Source organism: Apium graveolens, chromosome 2 (assembly GCF_009905375.1).
Source record: "Apium graveolens cultivar Ventura chromosome 2, ASM990537v1, whole genome shotgun sequence".
In the NCBI taxonomy this organism is placed as follows: Eukaryota; Viridiplantae; Streptophyta; class Magnoliopsida; order Apiales; family Apiaceae; genus Apium; species Apium graveolens.
The window spans coordinates 6,818,170-6,840,220 of NC_133648.1; the positions used below are offsets into that span (position 1 = coordinate 6,818,170).

The 22,051-nt window shown below is 33.3% G+C and overlaps 1 protein-coding gene across 1 annotated transcript; it reads right to left on the reverse strand.

Annotated features, from left to right (window-relative positions):
- Positions 1–13,053: 13,053 nt before the first annotated feature.
- LOC141684988 (uncharacterized) lies at positions 13,054–14,028 on the reverse strand. The gene has a single exon (XM_074490118.1). The coding sequence runs from the start codon at positions 14,026–14,028 to the stop codon at positions 13,054–13,056; it is 975 nt and encodes a 324-aa protein (XP_074346219.1).
- Positions 14,029–22,051: the final 8,023 nt, after the last annotated feature.

Consider the following 22,051-nt stretch of genomic DNA (forward strand, 5'->3'; position numbering starts at 1 on the left):
CGCTAATTGATATGGAATATAATTCTGCTTCCTAAAATATATCAATCAGATATCTTTTCTTCCAAGTATTCCATTCTTCACGGAATTCCTTCTTCATGCATATCTCTTCTTATGTTTATCTCGATCTTCTTTCCTTTAATCAGCTATTGTCCTTATCTGATTGTCCTTCAGCACTTAAGTTATGATATCTATCTTCTGATGATTATCTCCTGATAATATAAGTACTGATATCCTTAAGTCCTGACTTCCAGTATAAGTACTGATCAACTGTTAAGTACTGATTTATCCTGTTCACGTAAGATCTGAAAGCTAAACATAAAACATATTAGCCATGACATTATCAAATATATCTAACATATATATATATACATATATATATATATTATCATAACCCGGTTCTAATATTTTGTTAATTAAATATTTACTTAACATTAGTATGATAAATTGTATAATATAATACCATAAATTAATTAAGATTAATATGTAAATATTCTTATATCATAATTTTTTTAATATGTAGATAATCAATTTTATCATATATTTTGATATATACTCATTTTTTTCATTGTTGTGAACATATATTTTTATCATATTTCGTATCTGTTATTTAAGATAATATGAATTATACATTCAAAAATTAACTTTATGAAATATATCAATTTTATTTAACGAATTCTTAAGTGACAAATCTTTGGTGATTAATGTAATATTATCATTTAACTTGATGTTATTTTTTTATCCAACACATTACCAACAAAAAATTGTACAAATAAAAAATGTATGTATAAAAAACCCGAATAAAATCCGAAACCGATGAATGGTTAACCGAAACCGAAAAATCGTTATAAGCGGTTTGGTGGCGGTTAATAGCAATTAACCGAACCGAACCGCATGTATTGGTTTGGCTACGGTTAATACTAAAAACCGCACCAAACCGCACCATGCACACCCCTAGAGACAACAATATTCTCCAAAATAATCTGAAGGATAAAGACCTCCTCCACTCCAATGATATCAAAGCAAAAGACTCCCAGATTTCTTATCTCAAGGGAGAAGTGGAGAACTTGACCTCTCAGCTGGATATTGCCAATAAAAAGGCAGAACTTCTCCACACAAAGCTAGAAGCGACAAAAATGAGGGTGGAGCATCTCAATGATCAGGAGAAGGATGGTTGGATGGAGGAGAGAAGAATGATAACAGACGAAGCTTTTTTCAATGGTTTCCATTTCTACAGGATTGGATTCATAGCGAATGATCTTGAGTATACTTTCGAAAAGTTTGGCGAGGAAAAGAAACCTGGGGCGCTTCTTATTATAAGGGCGCGCCCTGACATCTTGACCGTAAGTTAACTTAAAACGTGATATTATTTCAAAGCCAAAAAAGGCAAGCCTCATTATTTTTGGCTATTTTATCTTTTGTGAACCTTATTTTTCCAAGTCAAATTGATGTCACTGTTCTGCTTCATCTTATAGTCATAACTATGGACTTTGGTAGACAAGTTCGATTACGGCTCGCCTACCCTTAAGGCGCGCCTCCAACTTTAGACCAGGATTCTTTTCAAATCTTTATCCAGAGGGCGCGTCCACCTATAATCTGTAGGCTTTACACATCCCTTAATATATGTACAGAATTCAACTGTTATAAGTGAAGTATCATATCATGGATATCTTTTTGTTCGTGTAGATAATTAGCACAACTTTTCCCAAATTACTATCATTAAAGCACTTTCAAACAGGGCGCGCCTTATCGTTTTAAGAACATAAATACCAAACAAGCAAACAGCTGAAGCCACTTTTCTTCTTTTATTGATAATGTGATCTAGTGTGAAAATTACACCAGTCTCATGGCTACTATGCTCTGTGGGGAAATAATTTGAAAATTTTATCCTTCAGCTAGCTCCAAGGTTCGTAGTCATATATACTACCCCTAGGCTAGGAGGAATTTATTTGCTACTAGTCTATTACATAAAAATCAATCATAGAAGTTATGGGGCCCAAGCTGCACCCTACTGATAATACTTTCGCAAGTGCTCTGCATTCCAGGCTTGAGGAATGAGCTTGCCATCTAAATCTTCCAAGCGATAAGTCCCCTTCCAAAGTATAGTTTTGACCCGATACGGTCCTTCCCAATTAGCTCCAAGCACTCCATGTTGAGCTATTTTAGTGTTTGGCATGACTTTTCGCAAAACAAGATCTCCCACCTTATAAGGCACGGACTTCACCTTCTTATTGAACTACCTTGCAATTCTCTGCTGATATGCAGCAAGTTTCAACTGAGAATTCATTCTGGCCTCTTCCAACAAATCCAAGTGGAGCCTTTGATTAAACTCTGCATCTTTCTCAATGAACAAATCCCTTCGCAACGATCCAGCTCCCACTTCTACGGGAATCATAGCCTCATACCCATAGGTTAGCATAAAAGGGGACTCGCCCGTAGTCGACCTTGTTAGTGTATACTGAAAATATTTATTTGAAGTATGTACATTTATTTCTGGCCAGTTTATTTGAGAATCATTTGAATGTTTACATGTTGTCTAATATTATATATTATGAACAATCTAGTATCAAATGGGATACAGAATATTAGATTGTTAAATACGGTTATATAATATAATAAGGTTCACAACACAGGTGGTGTTGGACAATCCACTGGTATGGCTGTAGTATTATTTAGATTAGTTTATATTGACTAATAAATAATGCTAGTATACTTTGTGTATATTGAACAGGATCAAATTTAGAATTGTTCCCTTAATACTGATTAAGAAGGAGAACTAAGATTTTATGTTATTATTAATGCTTAGGTTCTTAATCCGGAAATAGTAATTGACACGTGTATATTATTTACATGCTTTGATTTATATATGAAATAATTCTTTTGAATTATATCATTATATTTTGGGTGATGGAATTATATACATGATGGATATTATTTATTGAAGGAATCCATGTCCTGATAATATTCGGGTTAATGATGTCCCCTTGAAAGCTCAAAAAGATTTAAATATGTGGAACCCTGCAGGTGGAATTTATTCTGGCATAATTAAATAAAGGTTAAGTGGATGATCAAGGATAAAAGATATTAATTAAATAAATTATCAGTAATTTATTTAATTAATGGACATATGATATTTTAAACATGGGGAATTTAATAAGCAAATAATATTGGAACCGAATTAATTAAATTACGGTATTAGGAAAGGTAGTGCAAATATTAATTCTTTAGTGGATTGAATTAATATTTAATTACATTGGGCTAGGCTCAAGATGTAATTAGAAGGCTCAACCTAATTATCCATGGTCCCTATTGTAGCCTATATATATTCTTATTCTCTTCTTGCTTGGAATTGTGTGAAAACATATTGTAGCCACCAAGGAGCAAGAAGAGAGGATAACTTGAGAAGACGGAGGCCACACTTCGCGGAGGCCACACTTCGCTCAAGGGAATTTGGGAATACGATAGAAGAGCGTGGAATCAACCATTAACAAGGTAATCTTCTTTTCGTAATCTTTATCGTAAAACGTAGTAACACCCCAAGTCCGTGGTTCCCAACAATTGGTATCAAGAGCCTGGTAATGGGTTCTACGTTTTATGATATAATGTCCATGTCGTAATTATATATGCGTGTATATATTATTTTGCTTGTATTGGTTTTGATGCAGGTTGTTAATCCACTATTATGACCATGTATATTTTAATTATGTGTTTGGATCCCACGTGGTTTAATCGTGGTTAATTTTTGTTTTGGTTTCCACGTGGTTTAATCGTGGCATGTAATTTATGGTGTCTAGAATTTTATAGAAATTACTAGAACAAAATTCTTAAATTAATAAATTTTGAAAGGAATAAATACGGATTTTCTTTATTTCTGATTTGGGGCGATTTTGTCAAAAACGGGTTCATCGAACTTGTAAGGCTGTGGGTTTTAAGCGAGACCGATGTGACTCCTCCACTACCTGGAAATCAAACCATTGATGAATATTGAATTGAAGTATTCTATTCAAGGCAAAATTACGAATATTGGAAGGTATACATGCCACCCATCGTGGCGTACCAAGTTCCATAGATTTCGAATAATTTAAGATTTGATGATGGTATACACTTAGCTATGAAAAATAATATAGTCCACCCCAACGTGGCATATTGTTTAGTAATAGGACTGAAGTAACATTTAAACAAAATTAGGTGGTATACATGTCACACATCGTGGCGTACCAGAAGCTTATGGTGTTTAGATGTTAGTGCATTAAATTTTAATAATTTAGATCGTAATAATTAATGCACCCTTATTTATGTGATGTTTTTATGCATGATTCTCAGGATAAAATGGGCTTTAATCCACTATTCACCATACTTAAGGATAACAAACTTACCGGACTTAACTATATTGAATGGAAACGAAATTTGGACATTGTGTTGACTGCTGAGGAGTACAAGTTTTGCACTTATGAACCCAAGCCTGAACAGCCTGTTGCTGATGCTCCTGAAGATGAGAAAGAGTATTATAAACGGTGGATTAAGGCTGATGAGATGTCGCGATGTTACATTCTGGCAGCAATGTCGGGTGTTTTGCAACATCAGCATCAGTCTATGGCCACTGCTTCGAATATGCTCTTTAATCTCAAGGAACTTTTTGGAGATCAGAATAGGGCTGCTAGGCAAGTAGCCATGAAGGCTTTAATGAACACTCAGATGGCTGAAGGCACACCTGTAAGGGATCATGTTCTCAAGATGATGTCGCATCTGAATGAGATAGAGATCCTTGGTGCTGAACTTGACGGGGAAACCCGGATTGACATTATCCTTATGAGCTTGTCCAAGAGTTTTGAGCAGTTCCGCTTGAATTACAACATGAACAAGAGGCAGTATAGTCTCGCGGAACTGTTGACAGGACTTCAGGCAGCTGAAGGATTATTTCGGCAGAGTGTTCAAGTGAATCTGGCTGAGAAAGGTTCTTCCTCTAAGCCGAAAGGTATTAAGAAGAAGAAAAAGGCTTAGACACAGAAAGCTGTGAAGGCAGTGGGAGTTCAGGGTGGTGTGAAAAAGCCTAAGGGAAAGTGCTTCAGATGCAAATAGTCAGGTCACTGGAAACAGGATTGTCCTCTTCCTAAGAAGACAAACAATACTGGTATGTCTCTTTCTCTAGTTACAGAAACATTTATAGCGGCTATATCTACGAGCACTTGGTGTGTAGATACAGGAGCCACTGATCATGTTTGTAATTCTATGCAGGGGTTCCAACTATCCAGAATGCTTAGAGATGGTGAGATATACGTGTTCATGGGAGATGCTACGAAAGTAGCAGTAGTTGCAGTAGGAGTTATTCATTTATCTTTTGGTTCTGATAGGATTTTGGTTTTGAACAATTGTCTTTATGTACCTTCTTTTAGAAGGAATTTAATTTCGGTTTCTAAACTTGCTTTGGATGGTTATAACGTTTGTTTGGATCGTAATGTTTCTATTATGATGAATAAACGAATTATATGTTCTGGTACATTGCAAAACAATTTGTATATAATTAATCATAGTCAACCTGCACTGCAACTGCAATTTAGGGAATTGAACAACACATCTTTAAACTCTACTAAAAGAAAGGAACCTTCTAGTTTGAACCAAACATATCTTTGGCACTTGAGATTAGGTCATATTAACTTGAGGAGGATTCAAAGACTGGTAGTAGACGGGCCTTTAAGCTCATTGGCAGTGGAGCCATTTCCAGTTTGTGAATCCTGCTTGAAAGGTAAAATGACTAATAGGTCTTTCAAGGCAAAAGGGAATAGAGCCAAACAACTGTTAGAATTGGTTCACTCTGATTTATGTGGACCCATGAATATCCAAGCAAGAGGTGGTTATAAATATTTCGTCACTTTCATTGATGATTATTCTAGATATGGGTACGTTTATTTGTTGCACCGTAAGTCTGAGTGCTTTGATAAGTTCAAAGAGTACAAAGCTAAAATGGAGAAGCGACTTAATAAAAGTATCAAGTCACTACGATCAGATCGTGGTGGCGAATACTTGCTTGGAGAATTTAGGGAATATTTATCAGAAAATGGGATAGAATCCCAGTTAACTACACTAGGCACACCCCGGCAGAACGGTGTAGCAGAGAGAAGGAACCGGACTCTTTTAAAGAGTGTTAGATCAATGATGAGTTATTCGGATTTACCCAAGTCGTTTTGGGGACATGCCTTAGAGACAGCAGCTTATCTTCTGAACTTAGTACCTTCTAAGTCGGTTCCTAAAACCCCCTTAGAATTGTGGACCGGGGGTAAACCGAGCCTAAGACATATTCGAATATGGGGTTGTCCAGCACATGTGCTGAACAAGAACGCGACTAAGTTAGAATCTCGTACAGAAGTAAGGTTGTTTGTAGGCTACCCCATGAGAACGAAAGGATATTTATTTTATAGTCCGAAGAATCGGGATGTCATTGTTAGAACCAATGCAAGATTCTTAGAGGAGGAATATATAATGAATCACAAACCCATGAGTAGTGTCATTTTAGAGGAACTAGTGGGAGGGACAAATAATACCCATGAAGCTGTAGTACAAGTAGAACAACCACAACATAATGTACAACTTGTCACTAATACCGCACCAGTGCCTCGTCGTAGTGGGAGGGTTGCTCAACAGCCTGATAGATTCATGTTTTTGGGTGAGTCTTCAGACTTGGTCTCTGGTGAACATGATGATGATCCCCGTACATACGAAGAGGCAGCACAAGACAAAGATGCAGATCTTTGGCAAAAGGCGATGGAATCTGAGATAGAATCAATGTATTCTAATCAGGTCTGGGAGCTCGTGGAACCACCCAAAGGTATAAAACCTATTGGATGTAAGTGGATCTACAAGAAAAAGAGGGGATTAGATAAAAAGGTGAAAGCCTAGAAAGCAAGACTTGTTGCGAAAGGGTATACTCAGAAAGAAGGTATCGATTATGAGGAAACCTTTTCACCGGTAGTCATGCTTAAGTCAATCCGTATTCTTTTATCTATAGCAGCTCATCTCGATTATGAGATTTGGCAAATGGATGTCAAGACAGCTTTTCTTAATGGAAGTCTTGAAGAAACCATCTATATGCAGCAACCAAAAGGATTCATTAAGGAAGGCCAAGAGCATCTGGTATGTAAGCTTAAGAGGTCTATTTATGGACTTAAACAAGCTTCTAGAGACTGGAATATTCGTTTTGATCAGGCAGTCCAGTCATATGGATTTGATCAAAGTCCAAGCGAATCGTGCGTGTATAAGAGAAGTGAAGGTAATGCAGTGGTTTTTCTAGTACTATATGTAGATGATATTTTACTCATTGGAAACAATGTCGAGATGTTGTCATTAGTAAAGGCATGGTTGTTCAAATAATTTGACATGAAGGACTTAGGTGAAGCGGCATACATCCTTGGGATCAAAGTTATAAGGGATCGCAAGAAAAGGATGTTGGCTTTATCTCAAGAGCCCCACATTGATGAAGTATTAGCTCGTTTTAACATGCAGATCTCCAAGAAAGGTTTTCTACCTTTTAAGCATGGAGTTGCTATATCTAAGAAGCAGTGTCCTTCGACACCTAAGGATCTAGAGAGCATGAAAGCAGTTCCTTATGCTTCAGCATGTGGAAGCTTAATGCATGCTATGTTATGTACGAGGCCTGACATCTGCTTTGCTGTAGGCATGGTTAGTAGATATCAGTCGAACCCAGGTCAGGAATATTGGAGTGCAGTAAAAACTATACTCAAGTACCTGAGAAGGACTAAGGAGTATATGTTAATTTACAAGGCCTCAGATCTATTTCCTTTGGGATATACTGATTCAGATTTCCAATCAGATAGGGATAAGAGGAAATCAACCTCGGGATATGTTTTTACTTTGGGAGGTGGAGCCGTTATATGGAGGAGTGTAAAGCAGAAATGCATTGCAGACTCCACCATGGAGGCCGAGTACGTGGCGGCCTCTGAGGCTGCCAAGGAGGCTGTATGGTTCAGGAACTTCCTTTTGGACTTAGATGTGGTACCTAATTTGCCTAGGAGCTTGACGGTGTATTGTGATAACACTGGTGCTGTGGCAAATTCAAAGGAACCGCGAGACCACAAAGCAGCTAAACATATTGAACGTAAGTATCATCTCATACGAGGAATCGTAAAGCGAGGGGATATAGTTGTGGCTCACATATCATCAGAAGACAACCGAGCAGATCCTTTCACAAAGAGCTTGTCAACCAAGGTTTTTGACAAGCATGTGGAAGCGATAGGAGTCAGATGGATGGACACATAGATTTTTATGTAATAGTGGATTAAATAAACACTGATGTACACATAGAATATTTTGAGTATAAGTGGGAGATTGTTAGTGTATACTGAAAATATTTATTTGAAGTATGTACATTTATTTCTGGCCAGTTTATTTGAGAATCATTTGAATGTTTACATGTTGTCTAATATTATATATTGTGAACAATCTTGTATCAAATGGGATACAGAATATTAGATTGTTAAATACGGTTATATAATATAATAAGGTTCACAGCACAGGTGGTGTTGGACAATCCACTGGTATGGCTGTAGTATTATTTAGATTAGTTTATATTGACTAATAAATAATGCTAGTATACTTTGTGTATATTGAACAGGATCAAATTTAGAATTGTTCCCTTAATACTTATTAAGAAGGAGAACTAAGATTCTATGTTATTATTAATGCTTAGGTTCTTAATCCGGAAATAGTAATTGACACGTGTATATTATTTACATGCTTTGATTTATATATGAAATAATTCTTTTGAATTATATCATTATATTTTGGGTGATGGAATTATATACATGGTGGATATTATTTATTGAAGGAATCCATGTCCTGATAATATTCGGGTTAATGATGTCCCCTTGAAAGCTCAAAAAGATTTAATTATGTGAAACCCTGCAGGTGGAATTTATTCTGGCATAATTAAATAAAGGTTGAGTGGATGATCAAGGATAAAAGATATTAATTAAATAAATTATCAGTAATTTATTTAATTAATGGACATATGATATTTTAAACATGGGGAATTTAATAAGCAAATAATATTGGAACCGAATTAATTAAATTACGGTATTAGGAAAGGTAGTGCAAATATTAATTCTTTAGTGGATTGAATTAATATTTAATTACATTGGGCTAGGCTCAATATGTAATTAGAAGGCCCAACCTAATTATCCATGGTCCCTATTGTAGCCTATATATATTTTTATTCTCTTCTTGCTTGAAATTGTGTGAAAACATATTGTAGCCACCAAGGAGTAAGAAGAGAGGATAACTTGAGAAGACGGAGGTCACACTTCGCTCAAGGAAATTTGGGAATACGATAGAAGAGCGTGGAATCAACCATTAACAAGGTAATCTTCTTTTCGTAATATTTATCGTAAAACGTAGTAACACCCCAAGTCCGTGGTTCCCAACAGACCTTGGAGTTGTATTATAAGACCAAAGAACCATTGGCATATGTTCTGACCAATCTCCTTTCTTTTCCTCTAGCTTGGCCTTTAGAGTATGCTTAATGATCTTGTTTATAGTCTCAGTTTGGCCATTGCTTTGTGGGTGATAGACTACAGCGAAATCTTTTTTGATGTTCAAATCTTCGCAAAGTTTTCTCAACTCTTTACTGTCAAATGGCTTCCCATTGTCAGATATGAGTTTATACGGAATACCAAATCTGCAGACTATGGAATTGAAGACGAAATCTTTGATTTTTTTAGCCGTGATTGTGGATAATGCATAGCTTCCGCCCACTTTGTAAAATAATCAACAGCCACCACGGCATACTTCACCCCCCTTGACCTTGGGAAGTTCTCCAATGAGGTCAATTCCCCACATAGCGAAAGACCAAGGACTTTCCAACGAAGTTATGGATGTTGCTGGGGCGTTTGAATAATTAGCAAATCGCTGGCAACGATCACATGCCCTAACAAACTTGAAAGCATCTTCTTTCATGGTTGGCCAATAGTATCCATGTCTGAGGACTTTTAATGCCAACGAACCACCCCCCGAGTGGTTGCCACAAATACCTTCGTGTACTTCTATCAGAATATAATTTCCTTCTTTCAGATCTACACATCGTAAAAGCGGTTGATTAAACCCTCTCTTATATAGCACCATATCATACTCAACGTACTTTGCAGTCTGATAACGAAGGCGTCGAGCTTGCAGCTTGTCTTCCGGCAAAGTCCCTGCTCAGATATAATTGTGAATAGGAGTCATCCAAGTCTCCTTTGGGATCCCTTGCATCTGAAATACACTTACTTCTGGAATACTTGGAACTTCTTCAATTCCCAAGGGAATTTGTTCTAGCAGCACGTTGTCCATCTGTGAGCCCATTTTTGTCAAGGCATCCGCATTGCTGTTTTCTTCTCTTGGCACGCCTTCCAACTTGACACTGCCAAATCTTTTAAGTAAGCGTTGCACACATCTCATATATAATTTAGTTCGAGGACCTAGGGCCTGAAACCCTCCATTGACTTGATTTACTACTAACTCCGAGTCGATCTGGGCTATCAAATTTACGACTCCTACTTCTTAATCTATCTTCAGGCCATTGATTAGTGCTTCATACTCGGCATCGTTATTTATGACATAAAACTTGAAGTGAATGGCGTTCATCAAATGATGTCCTTCTGGGGTAATCAAAACAATCCCTGCTTCTGCTCCACTACTATTCAGATTAAAGAGTTGGAGTCTGTTCCTCTCTTTCCACCGGGTATGCCCCTGGTGTTGATGTAATTTTATCTACTGAGTTCTAATAATTTTTTTACTTGGCAAAAGAAGAAAAACTTCATTTATTTTAATGAATAAATCATTGCTTTGGTATTTACTTCCACATGGCCCTGTAGGCTGTGGCCTGTAGACGGAGAGGCTCAACACCAAGTCCAAGGCCAGAGCCAGGCAATTTGTCACCAAAATATATTCAAGTCCATTAATCAATCTGAAGACATGTAGAATGGTGTTCTAACTTGTTAGAGTAAGAAAATAACCAATAACTCAGTCTCGTGTAATACCAAACGCATTAAGCTCAATAAGCTCTGGATTTGCGTTTTGATTTGGTAGTATTAGCACACATACTTTCGAGAGGTTTATAAGTAAATCGTAGCTACGCACATACTTTTGACAGCAACACGCCTATTAGAAATACTAGAACTGGTGACATTTCCTTGAATTTCACAGTTTTGCAAGCTACAAGGTAGAAGATAAGTTGGAACTGCCAAAGTGCCCCTGCAGTCTGCAGATTTAATCAGTCGTTGAAACATCGAAACTGATCGGTTTAATCTGTCGTTGAAAGACTTGAATGCATACATGACTGCTACTGACATAGTTTAAAACTGAGTCTAGTTAACTGAGTTTCTTTCCCCTGCGTGATTTATATTTTTCTTACAGTTGTTCTGGCCTTCTAGGACATTAAAATTAGAAAGTACAACCTAGGATCTTCATAAAATGTACCAGAAACACCCTATGTTATAAATAACGAAGCTCATGTAGTCATGTAGACACGTACTGATCTCCTGGAAGATAAACATTGAATGTTTGGAAGGATTTACATTTACAATTCTCACCTAATCAAAGTTCCTAATCTTTAACTAACAAATGTTATCAGTAATGAAACATCTGCTCCAGGTTGCAGTACTTTAAGAGCAACATCTGAGACCGGCCTGTTTGTTTTATACCATTTTCAACTTATATTACATGCCGGTCCACATCAAGCGAGTGCGGATAAATTATCCGTCCGCAATTTTTTTTCGCAATTAAGACAAATCTTATAACTGAAAAATTAAACGTTAATAAGAATAGATAACCTTCATGCATTCACATTAATCAGCGAAAAAAATTTAAGAACAAAAATTATTGTCATCAGGATCAGGGGAAGGGGTACCGGGGACACGTGTCCCCTTAAAATAAAATTTTATCATTTTTTATCATTAATTTTTTTGAAAATATATCAAAGTACCCCAGAAAATTAAAAAATATAAAAATGTATTACAAAATATGGTCGGTGATCACTGGAATATAATTCACGGATCCGCTCTGGTCAGGACCATGTATATTACAAATACTAGGATTTTTTTCATTTTTGGATTAAAATTATTTTCAACTGACATGCGAGGCGTCGAGCCTATATATGCCCCCGGTATAAAAAAAATCAAAAAAAAATCTTTAAATTAATATAGTGGGCAAGTGGAAACCCAGATTTTGCAACTGGTTTGGGATATGTTATCTTCAATGTTAAATCTGTTATATTATTACCAACTTTAACTTTATTTACTTTGTCCAGATTAGTTTTGATCGGCACTGAGATGCTTACATCAACATGAACCTTCTATATGGAAATATTAAACACACAGGTATGAATTGAATTAGAATAATATAATAAGTAACCAACCACTTGTATTTTGTAGGTACATGCGTGTACGTATTCATTCGTATTCATGTATTATACGTACATCCAATTTATTCACTAGTTGGCATGTAATAAGACAAATGTCAGTGTTGCCCCCCATCTGACTTTATTAATATCTGATGTGGCCTGCCCATTTAGTCAACAATGGACTACGCAGGCTTGATTTTGATTTTCTTTTTTTTTTTCTATAATAATTATTTAATTTTTAATTTAAGCTGGATCTCATGGTGGCTGCATGTGTTTCTTTGATTCTCTGGTATACAGTACATAAAATCCTCTAGTAAATTTTGTAGTAGAAGGTCTGATAACCGATTGTTGTAATAATTTATCAGCAATAAATCCAATATTAAATTTAATATGAATACAGAGAATCACGTCATCTATAAACGTTTCATGCAGATATTACACTTTGAGCTACATATGCAGATTGCAGGAAAATGGAACCTCTGATTTGAGTGTAAGAGTACAAATTATCAGCTTCAACTTATATATGCTGTTCGTTTCATAGCACTCTTTTTAACTAAACAAATAAACCGTACAAGATATAAATCTTAAACTTGCTAAGTTTCACTGATGATGACAACAACTATACATGGACACAAGAAAAAACTGAGATTTATTGGACTGTGCATAAGTCATTTACGCGAAAATCCGAAGCCATTGGCTATGGCATGAACAGCAGGATTGAAAGACAAACGGCCCAGAATACCTTGTTTGTATGGCAAGAATGTTTTTTTCTTCAAATCCTCCGAGACTGCACGGTTGATTGTGTAGTGCAACTCATGAGCTGAAATAGGCCCCTTTCCCTTTCTTTTCGAGCTGTAGACTGAATTTCCTGGATCATTATGTATCGTCCTGAAGCTTGAACTCTTGACCTCTTCGTGTTTCTTGAATAGAGAAGCATACTTCTTCAATGGATCAGCTTTGTCTGTTGCTCTTCCTTCTGATGCGCTCCGGAACAAGAAAAAGTCCTTCAACTTCCATTTCTTGGGGCCTTTTAAAGTAGTAGTATCTGATAGAGTGGAAACAGAAGATGTCAAGTTTGGTTTTTGTTTCGAATTCTGCTGATCATTTTTCTGCTGGTGTCGCTGCTGGTACTTAAATTCTTCTTCCCATGGATATTCAGAAACTCGCATAGGAGAAAGTGATCTAGTAGCTCTGTGCCTTGACCTAGATGTCGATAAAGAAGAAACTGATCTCTCCCTTCCTCTGATTGCACCCTCTTCTTTCGATATTTCCGATGATTTTTGCACCTCCCGTGGCTTAATTATACCTCCATCGAAAAGCACATCAGCAGTAAGTGAGCCTGCATCCATTTCCTGGCTCACATCAAACGCAAAATCATCCTCAAACAAGTTGTTGCACTCAGATGGCATGTCTGATGAAACACTATTTCTCATCAAATCACTACGCATGCTATGATTCGTCAAAAACTCATCAAACTCCGCATAAAACTGCGATACGTGCCTCGGACTAGTTGGTGCACTGAAGTAATAGTCCCCTATGCGTGCAGGCGAGGACGGCGCAGTAAATCCCGGGGACGATATCGCATTGCTGAACTCAAAGTCCATCATGGTCTGGCTAGGCAAAATCACCTCAGTTTCTCCCATAGTTGTGAAAAGAATAGAGTTGAGTCCACAACTAAAAAGATGTAAAATGAAGTGAGGGTATAATATAGGAATTTTGAGAGAGAGGCAACAGAAGAGAGCCAAAGTTATTGACTAGCCGCCTTTGATTACTATTATGACAATTTGTTGTGGCTCATCCTTTGTAGTTAACACTTGTTGTTAGATTGGTTACAAAGGTGGCCACATATGTTTATAGATTTTACTCCAGTTAGAAATTGACAGAAGGGCTTAGGATTACATGAGTAAAATTGTGTTGGTTTATTAAAGATGTTGCATGCGTAATAAGCTTTGTCAGCTCTCTCTTAACATTCATGTTTTTTATCTTGTAATATACATCAGATTGTTTTGCGTGATTGATGCTGTTTTTGTTAGATTGCTTCTAGATTGAATGTATATTTTGGACATGAGATTTCTAAATGATTGAGTACAAATGTAAAATTCAGTTAAAACACAATTTTATACCGATGTATTCACAATAATTAGATTAATAGTGGTAGGGATGTCAAAGAAAAAATTTGATAATGTTGATAAAAATGATTGGCTAAAATGACATAAATTAGTGATTATGTAAAATTGTTAAATCATTTACTACTCGAGTTTGCATATAATAATTAGTTGTTTTTAACAATAGTATTTTATTATTAATTCTAATTATTGTAGATAGAATGCAATATTAATATGATAATTAAATGATGTGTAATTTCACTATAGTATATATAAATATATCAAGGGTTGGTTCGGTTACTTAAAAAGAGGATAATTATCTCTTGATCACAGTTTCAAATCTATAATTTTAGCTAACAGGAATGTAACATTAGAGTGGATTAATTTTACATAATTTTTATAATATTTATTTATGATATTTTTGATATATTTTAACATTTTTATCTAGTGGAGATGCTCTTATTAAAGTTAGAAATCAGACATGTAAAATATTTTTTTGATAAATGTTGCATTTTCTTGACAGGGTCGAGACTTCCTCATTTCGAGATTTATTATAACAACTGTAAGTCTAATAATTAAAAGAAAATAACAATTTAATATTAAGTGGCCTATATCGGAGAAAAAGACACTTTGACAATATTTGTGGTAGTATTACTTATATGAATCCCACCACGATTAATTGTATTGGCCAAGTCGTGGAGGCCTTTCCTTCAAATTTGATCTTTATATCAAGTATTATGAATTTATGATGATGTAAGACCATATTTTAATTATAATTGGGTTGACTAAATTGGACATGTAGAATAATAGGTAAAATTTGTTAAATCTGTAAGGCATTGTACTATATTGGCTCTATTGGTTAACTATATTTTAAAAATAGTATGTTATTTAAATTTTAAGTTGTTATAAATAGAATATATTACTTCATTATGGTAATAGGCGATTAATTTTTTTAACAAATTTCTTACTGATCTGTAATTGTTCAACAAATATAGTCAACATCAAGAGGTTATTATATTTATAAATAAGGGGAATACAACATTGAAAATGATTTTTTTTTTAGTAATCTCTCTATTTTGTATTTATAGTATGTATTAATAGTTTTCAAGTAAGGATTCTATGTAATTGGAGATGCTTAAAACATATTTTTAAACAAAGAGAAAAATATTGGTGGTTTTAATATTACAAGTAATTGACCTGACAATTACAGCCGCCCTTTGTCACGTTAGTCATTTGTAATGGTGTTTTAGGATTCGAAACTTATTTGTTTCGAATCAAACACTCATGATACAGGCATTATGGCTCTTTGGAGCTTATTTTGATTGTTGTGTTTAGAATTTTCATATAATCTAAATATGTCACGTCTGTTCCATCGTAGTCAACTTGTAATATGTTTGTCTGAATTTATCAATCACATTTCACAAAGATATTTTATGGGAAGTTATTGTTCGTCATCGTTACACACAGTCGATATAGTTTTCTACTTCTTTTGCCTTGATTTTTGTACTTCATTTTTATATTTTTGCAGTAAAATTAATAATTTGTAGTATAAGAACTTTCTTTTAGTGTAAATTTTAGTAGAAGTAGGTTAGAGTTGAATACGAGAATAGTATAATTTTTACGCTATTTTAGTGTAAAAATCAGGCCAGCACTATGATTTGGTCACATTTTGTTATTCAAAAGTGTGATTGATTCTTGCTCACGGTAATATACAGTAAACTGGTCTTAAATAAAATCATGCAAGTTGAAATTTTAACTTATTTAATTGGATATGATCATTTAGAATTTATAAGTGAATTTGTAAGTATTTTTTTAATTGGGTTAATTATCAAACACATGATTTATGGAGGCCAAATACTGTATATCAATTGAGTCGCTCATTACAAATTTGACTTAATTTGACCACAAATTTGAAAAATCGTATTGATGAGATTAGTTTCCATATAAAATTTAAATTTTGCAATAACTAATTTGATATAAATTTTTAAATTAGTAATTAGTTGAGTCAAATTTGTAACAAACAATCAAACCAATTTATTTAAATTTAATGAGTCACGTCTTTGATGATCAATCTATTTTAAATTGTACTAGCATTTTTGTACATGACATGTTTATTTCCATGCCAAAATGTCAATTTTAATATTATGAAGCAAAAAAATATAAGAGAAATGCTTGGTACACGTAAACCCTTCCCGAAACTTTCGATTCTTAAATGATGAGTGTTATCATGATATTGAATATTTACTCATGAGACGAACCCCTTGTGTATTACTCCTTCCGTCCCCTTTTATATTTCCATCTTGCAAAAAATACATTTATTAAGAAATTGTTAGATAAACTTTTCCATTGAATACCCCTAATTAATACCTTAAAATTGAGAATCCGGCTAAATTTTAAATTAGGCAAACTTTAGAATTATGAACTATAGGGATGATAGTTTAGTAAAATTATCTCTAAATTTATTTTGAAAGTGTAAATGAACATATAAATGAGATAAAATTTATTTTGAAAATGGACAGGAACGGAGAAAATAATATAAATTCGATCAATGAAAAAATGACATATATTATTTTAAAAAGATTTTTAGAAATTTTTTTGAACGGGTAACATTGCTCAAAAAACAATACACTTCGCCTGCGGGTCGAATATCCAAAGTCTTGACGAAATTGTAATTTTTATCAATTTCGTAATGAGTGAACTGGATCTACCCTTGCAAGTAATTACGGCTTCATGATTACATGTTCCTAACATTTGAATTAATCAAAAACCAATAAATTTTTTGTCATTAGTCTGTGAGACAAAGCGGCCACGTTGTCAATTTTGGCCAACAAGATAAGTCATTGTCTTGAAAAGTAATGACTGGTGGAACTGGAACTGTGGAAGTACATAATAATAATAATAATAATAATAACAATAATAATAATAATAATAATAATAATCTCCTCTATCTCGACAAAAAAAAATAATCTCCTTTATTTATTTCTCAATATAAAGTATTTGACAGTTGGTATAATAAATTGAACCTCGTTTTTTAAAAAATAAAATAAAAACTTACATAAATTGAACCTAAATTGGACGTCTTTTTTTAAAAAAAAAAACACAAATTGAACTTTTAAACAAGATTTCAACAAAATTTCTATTAATATCATTAAAAAACAAATAAAGTCATGAATCAGCTAAACTAGAGATGCACAAAAAACTCATCAGGTCGGATTTTATCTGGGTCTTCAAAAACCCAGTTTTTTTAAACGGATCGGACCAGGCTTTTCTAAAAATCTGGTCAGTCCGGGCTTCCTAAAAAATATAAGGCCCGCGGGCCGGACCGAACCGGGCTTTATCCGGACTTTTTATTTATATATTAAATAATATTTTTATATTTTATAACTCAAATTATAAATAGTTTAAATACCGGAGAAAATAATATCTTGATATATCAGAGAGAGTAGTTTAGAAATCGATATAAATAATTATTTTTTAATAATATATATATAATTATAATAATATAATTATGTACAAAAAATTATATTGTTCAAAATCAGGTATGCTCAGCTAGTTTTTTGAACATCACATGCTAAGGGTGTGTTTGGTATTAGCAACAACAACTTTTCGCTGAAAAACAGTTTAAAAATTGTTTGGTAAAATTAAAAAGTTGTTTTTCGGAAGAGTACTTTTGGCAAAAAAATTGTTGTTGAAGAAAGTAAGTCCCCCCAAAAACCAGTTTTTAGAGCTTTTGGGGGAAGAGATGCTGATTTCACCATAAAACCTTATCAAAAATATTATTATTTTTAATTTTTTGCATCAAAACATATACATATCAAAAAAATTACCAAACTTACAACATCACTTTTTCTAACAGCACAACAATTTTTAATAACAATATCAAACAGAGCCTTACCAGGTAAAAAGGATGGTGTGATCCGTACATTTTGAATCTAAGGTTAAATCAAGAATTAAAATCGAATCAAATGTTAACAGTTCTAACTTAAATCTCGTGCGATATACGGTTCCCGTGAATATTTAAAAATATTATTTATCCCGTCAGATTATAATTTTAAAATATTTATATAAATATATAAAAATTATAAATTTATAATAAAAAATTATGATAGTTTAGTAGGATAACTATACAATATCTAATAGTTTAATAATTTTGTAGTTTAACGGATATATAACATTATTTATTTATTTATTAATAATAGGATAAGCTCTGATTGTAGTTTAGTAGAATAAGTAGACTTTTTGTGTAGTAGTTTAGTAGAATAAGTAGATTTTTTGTGTAGTAATTTAATAATTTAGGAGTTTAGCCGATATATAATACTATTTATATTTTTTTAATAATTAAAATTAGGGGATAATCATTAAATCAAATTATACCTCATTCTGATTCTAGTTATTATAGTATAGTACAGAAGTATAGAGTACATATGGCTCAATTTTGATAATTACTACCTTTAATTTGAAATGATGAAAAGTTCAATTTTGATGATCATTCTTATTATTAATGTATGTTTTGGAAAAAATTTAATTTAAATAAACAAATTTAAAAAGTAAATTTTTGAATTATCGGTTCATATGAAATTTGACTAACAATAAAATTTAAATAAACAAAAAAATATTTCTAATAATACAGTCAAAAAATTCAATATTTACAGTTAAATATAGATATTTATGTATTAATGGTAGATGAGATCGATACAAAAATATTTGAGAGAAAAAATACACCTATCTTATACTAGTCAAATTAACTTCGATTTCAACATTACAAACCATTCAAAAAATGGAGTTCCAAGGAACAGGAAGAAAATGCTCAAACTCGGAATAAATAAAAATCAACCAAATTTAATTGAAATTCAATTGATCGCTGGAATGCACCCTCCGTCGACCGTTCCATTAATTTATAAACTAATGATTTTGGTACGATAATTAAAAAATGTATTATTTGGAGGGAGAAAGTATGAAAAATGGATAAGACGATAAATCAATTAATATGAATACAGTAAAATAAAGTAATGAATGTAATTAATTTTTAAATTATAAATTTTATTATTTTTGATATAATTGAGAGAAACATCATAGAATTGAGAGGAACATCTAAACGATAAAATGTATAAAAATGAAATAAACATGCAGTTTCTCGTATAAAAATGAAATAAACATACGGTAGTACTAGACTGTAAGTACTAAGTACTCCATCTATTTTTTTATATATAACGTTTGACTTTTTGGCACACATAATATTTAGGAGGGTTGACGGCATAGCTAAAATTATTATTTTTAAGAAAATCTTTTTTTGAATAAAAATATGAGATCAAAACTTTTATTCATAAAAAGAATTTTTTGAAAAAAAATATTTTAACTATGTAGTCAAACCTGTGTGCCAGAAAGTCAAAAATCATATATTAAAAAAGAGGTAGTAACAGCCTACAAAGAAAATTGTAGTAATTAACATGGTGATTCGGGTTATTAAAAATAAACATGTGCCAATTTTAATATATTATTCATAATGTCCGCTATATTTCCTTGGAAAAAATCTTCTAGATGGCTATAATATAGGTTCATCCTCTAAACTTAATAAGTTAAAATAATACAAAATATAAAAAATATTAATTTCTCATTACAAAGCCATTTCAGTTATATGACTTTACTATTTTAATATAGTCGCCCTACGTCATATTATCTACTTTACAATTTACAGTTGGAACACGGTATTTGAAAAAAAAAATTATATATATATATATATATCTGCACTGACCTCATTCACACATGTTTAGAATTTTACTCAAGAAGCATCTATTATCTTACGTATGCACACTGTATATGATTACACAATTTTACAAACAAAACAAATTAGGTAAATAAAAGGAAAGGAAATAAATATTCTTTTGAGGCCCAATAAAACAACATTTCACAAGCCCAGTTCTGAGGAGGATAGAGTCAATAAAATTGGGCTCAGTGTACAAAATAGAAGGAAATGTTGGGTTGGATCTGTCTTACTGGGCTCAATGTTAAATACAAAATTTTGTATTACATAAATTTTCATTACAGATTTTATGGAGTACTTGAAATAAAGTTGATCTCGAAAATATAAACAAAAGATATGCGAAATATATTAGTTTTGAAAATACAAATTAGATGCTAGTTTTGGCAAAATTATTTAAAAATTTACATTAAAAATTAAAATGGCGGATATGTTTGACCAAGTCAGATGAATATATGTAGCTCATGAAAGGAATCCAAAGAGGGCAAAGATCTTAACTTGACAGTATGGCACTTTCTTCATCCAGTTCAGATTTTAGGTCCACCACCTAAAATCTTAACTTGACAAGGCCTTGGCCACCACCTCTTACTATTTTACTATCTTAATTTTTACACAGTTTAACAATTACTTACAGTAATAAAATAGGACAGCAACAATTTTATTAGGAGATGAGTTTTCATTCCAACCCCACGGATACGAGAAATTGACCAAAATATCACTTTGAGGTGGAAAATGGTTTAAAATATCACTTCTGAACATAGTGGCTAAAAATATCACTTCACCATGTTTGTAAAACAACCGAAAACACTACATGATCTAACAATTTTGTTTCTTTTTTTAAAAAAAAAAATTAAGCCATAACAGTAGATGAATTAGTGTTTTTGGGGCCAAAATGCTACGTAATGTAGTGTTTGCTACCAAAACAATGCTACGTAATGTAGTGTTTGCTACCAAAACGCTACTATATGTCACGTTTTGCACAGTTAAAAAAAAATAAAGGAAAAGTGCATAACGCAACACGGTGTAGTGTTTTGGATTTTTTGCCTAAACACTATTCGAAGTTGAGTCTTGAGGTAAAATTGTGGATCATCATTTTCAAAAGTGATAATTTGGACAATTTTTCAGCCAAAATGATATTTAGGGCCACCACTATATCATCCTCTTCAAAAAGTAACTTAACATGATATCATTATTCAAGGAAAACTCAAAAAACTTGCTAGCTAAATAATGAATATCCAAGATGAAAAAAGTACGTTTTGTGGACAATATCGAATTCAAGTTTGGAATTATGATCATGATATCAAGGGTACTACTCAAATCTAAGTTGAGAATCTCAGTGCACAATAATTCTGATACCAAATAATAAGAGCTGATAACTAGTACCACCATCCTGAAACCTTGAGTTGTCATATTACTTAACCTCTGTATCTTTTAACCCAGGGAAGCTTGTCTTGTGACAAGTATTTGTCATGATGCAACTCAAAGAAAAAACATACAGCTAGTAACTGAGTATGCAAATGCATAATTGAACACCTTTAACAACATTACATACATGAGCTTCCTTTCATATGGGCTTAGCAGTTAGCACTACAAGGGCCCTCCATTTTCAGAAAAGACACTTTGTTCTTTTCTTACATTTGTAACTACTAAATATTCAAGTGCACAGATCAAAGGACCACTCCCTTCTACTTTATATGTTTATAAAAAAATATATTAATCACCTTATATATATGTATTGCTTGAGCATGAGACAAGCTTAGATTCTGGTTGGCAAAGCTGCATGGCTGGCTCCAAAAATCAACC

Bases quoted from the DNA above. Each gene is read 5' to 3' on its own strand.
- LOC141684988 (XM_074490118.1), bottom strand. From the start codon at position 14,028: ATGGGAGAAACTGAGGTGATTTTGCCTAGCCAGACCATGATGGACTTT.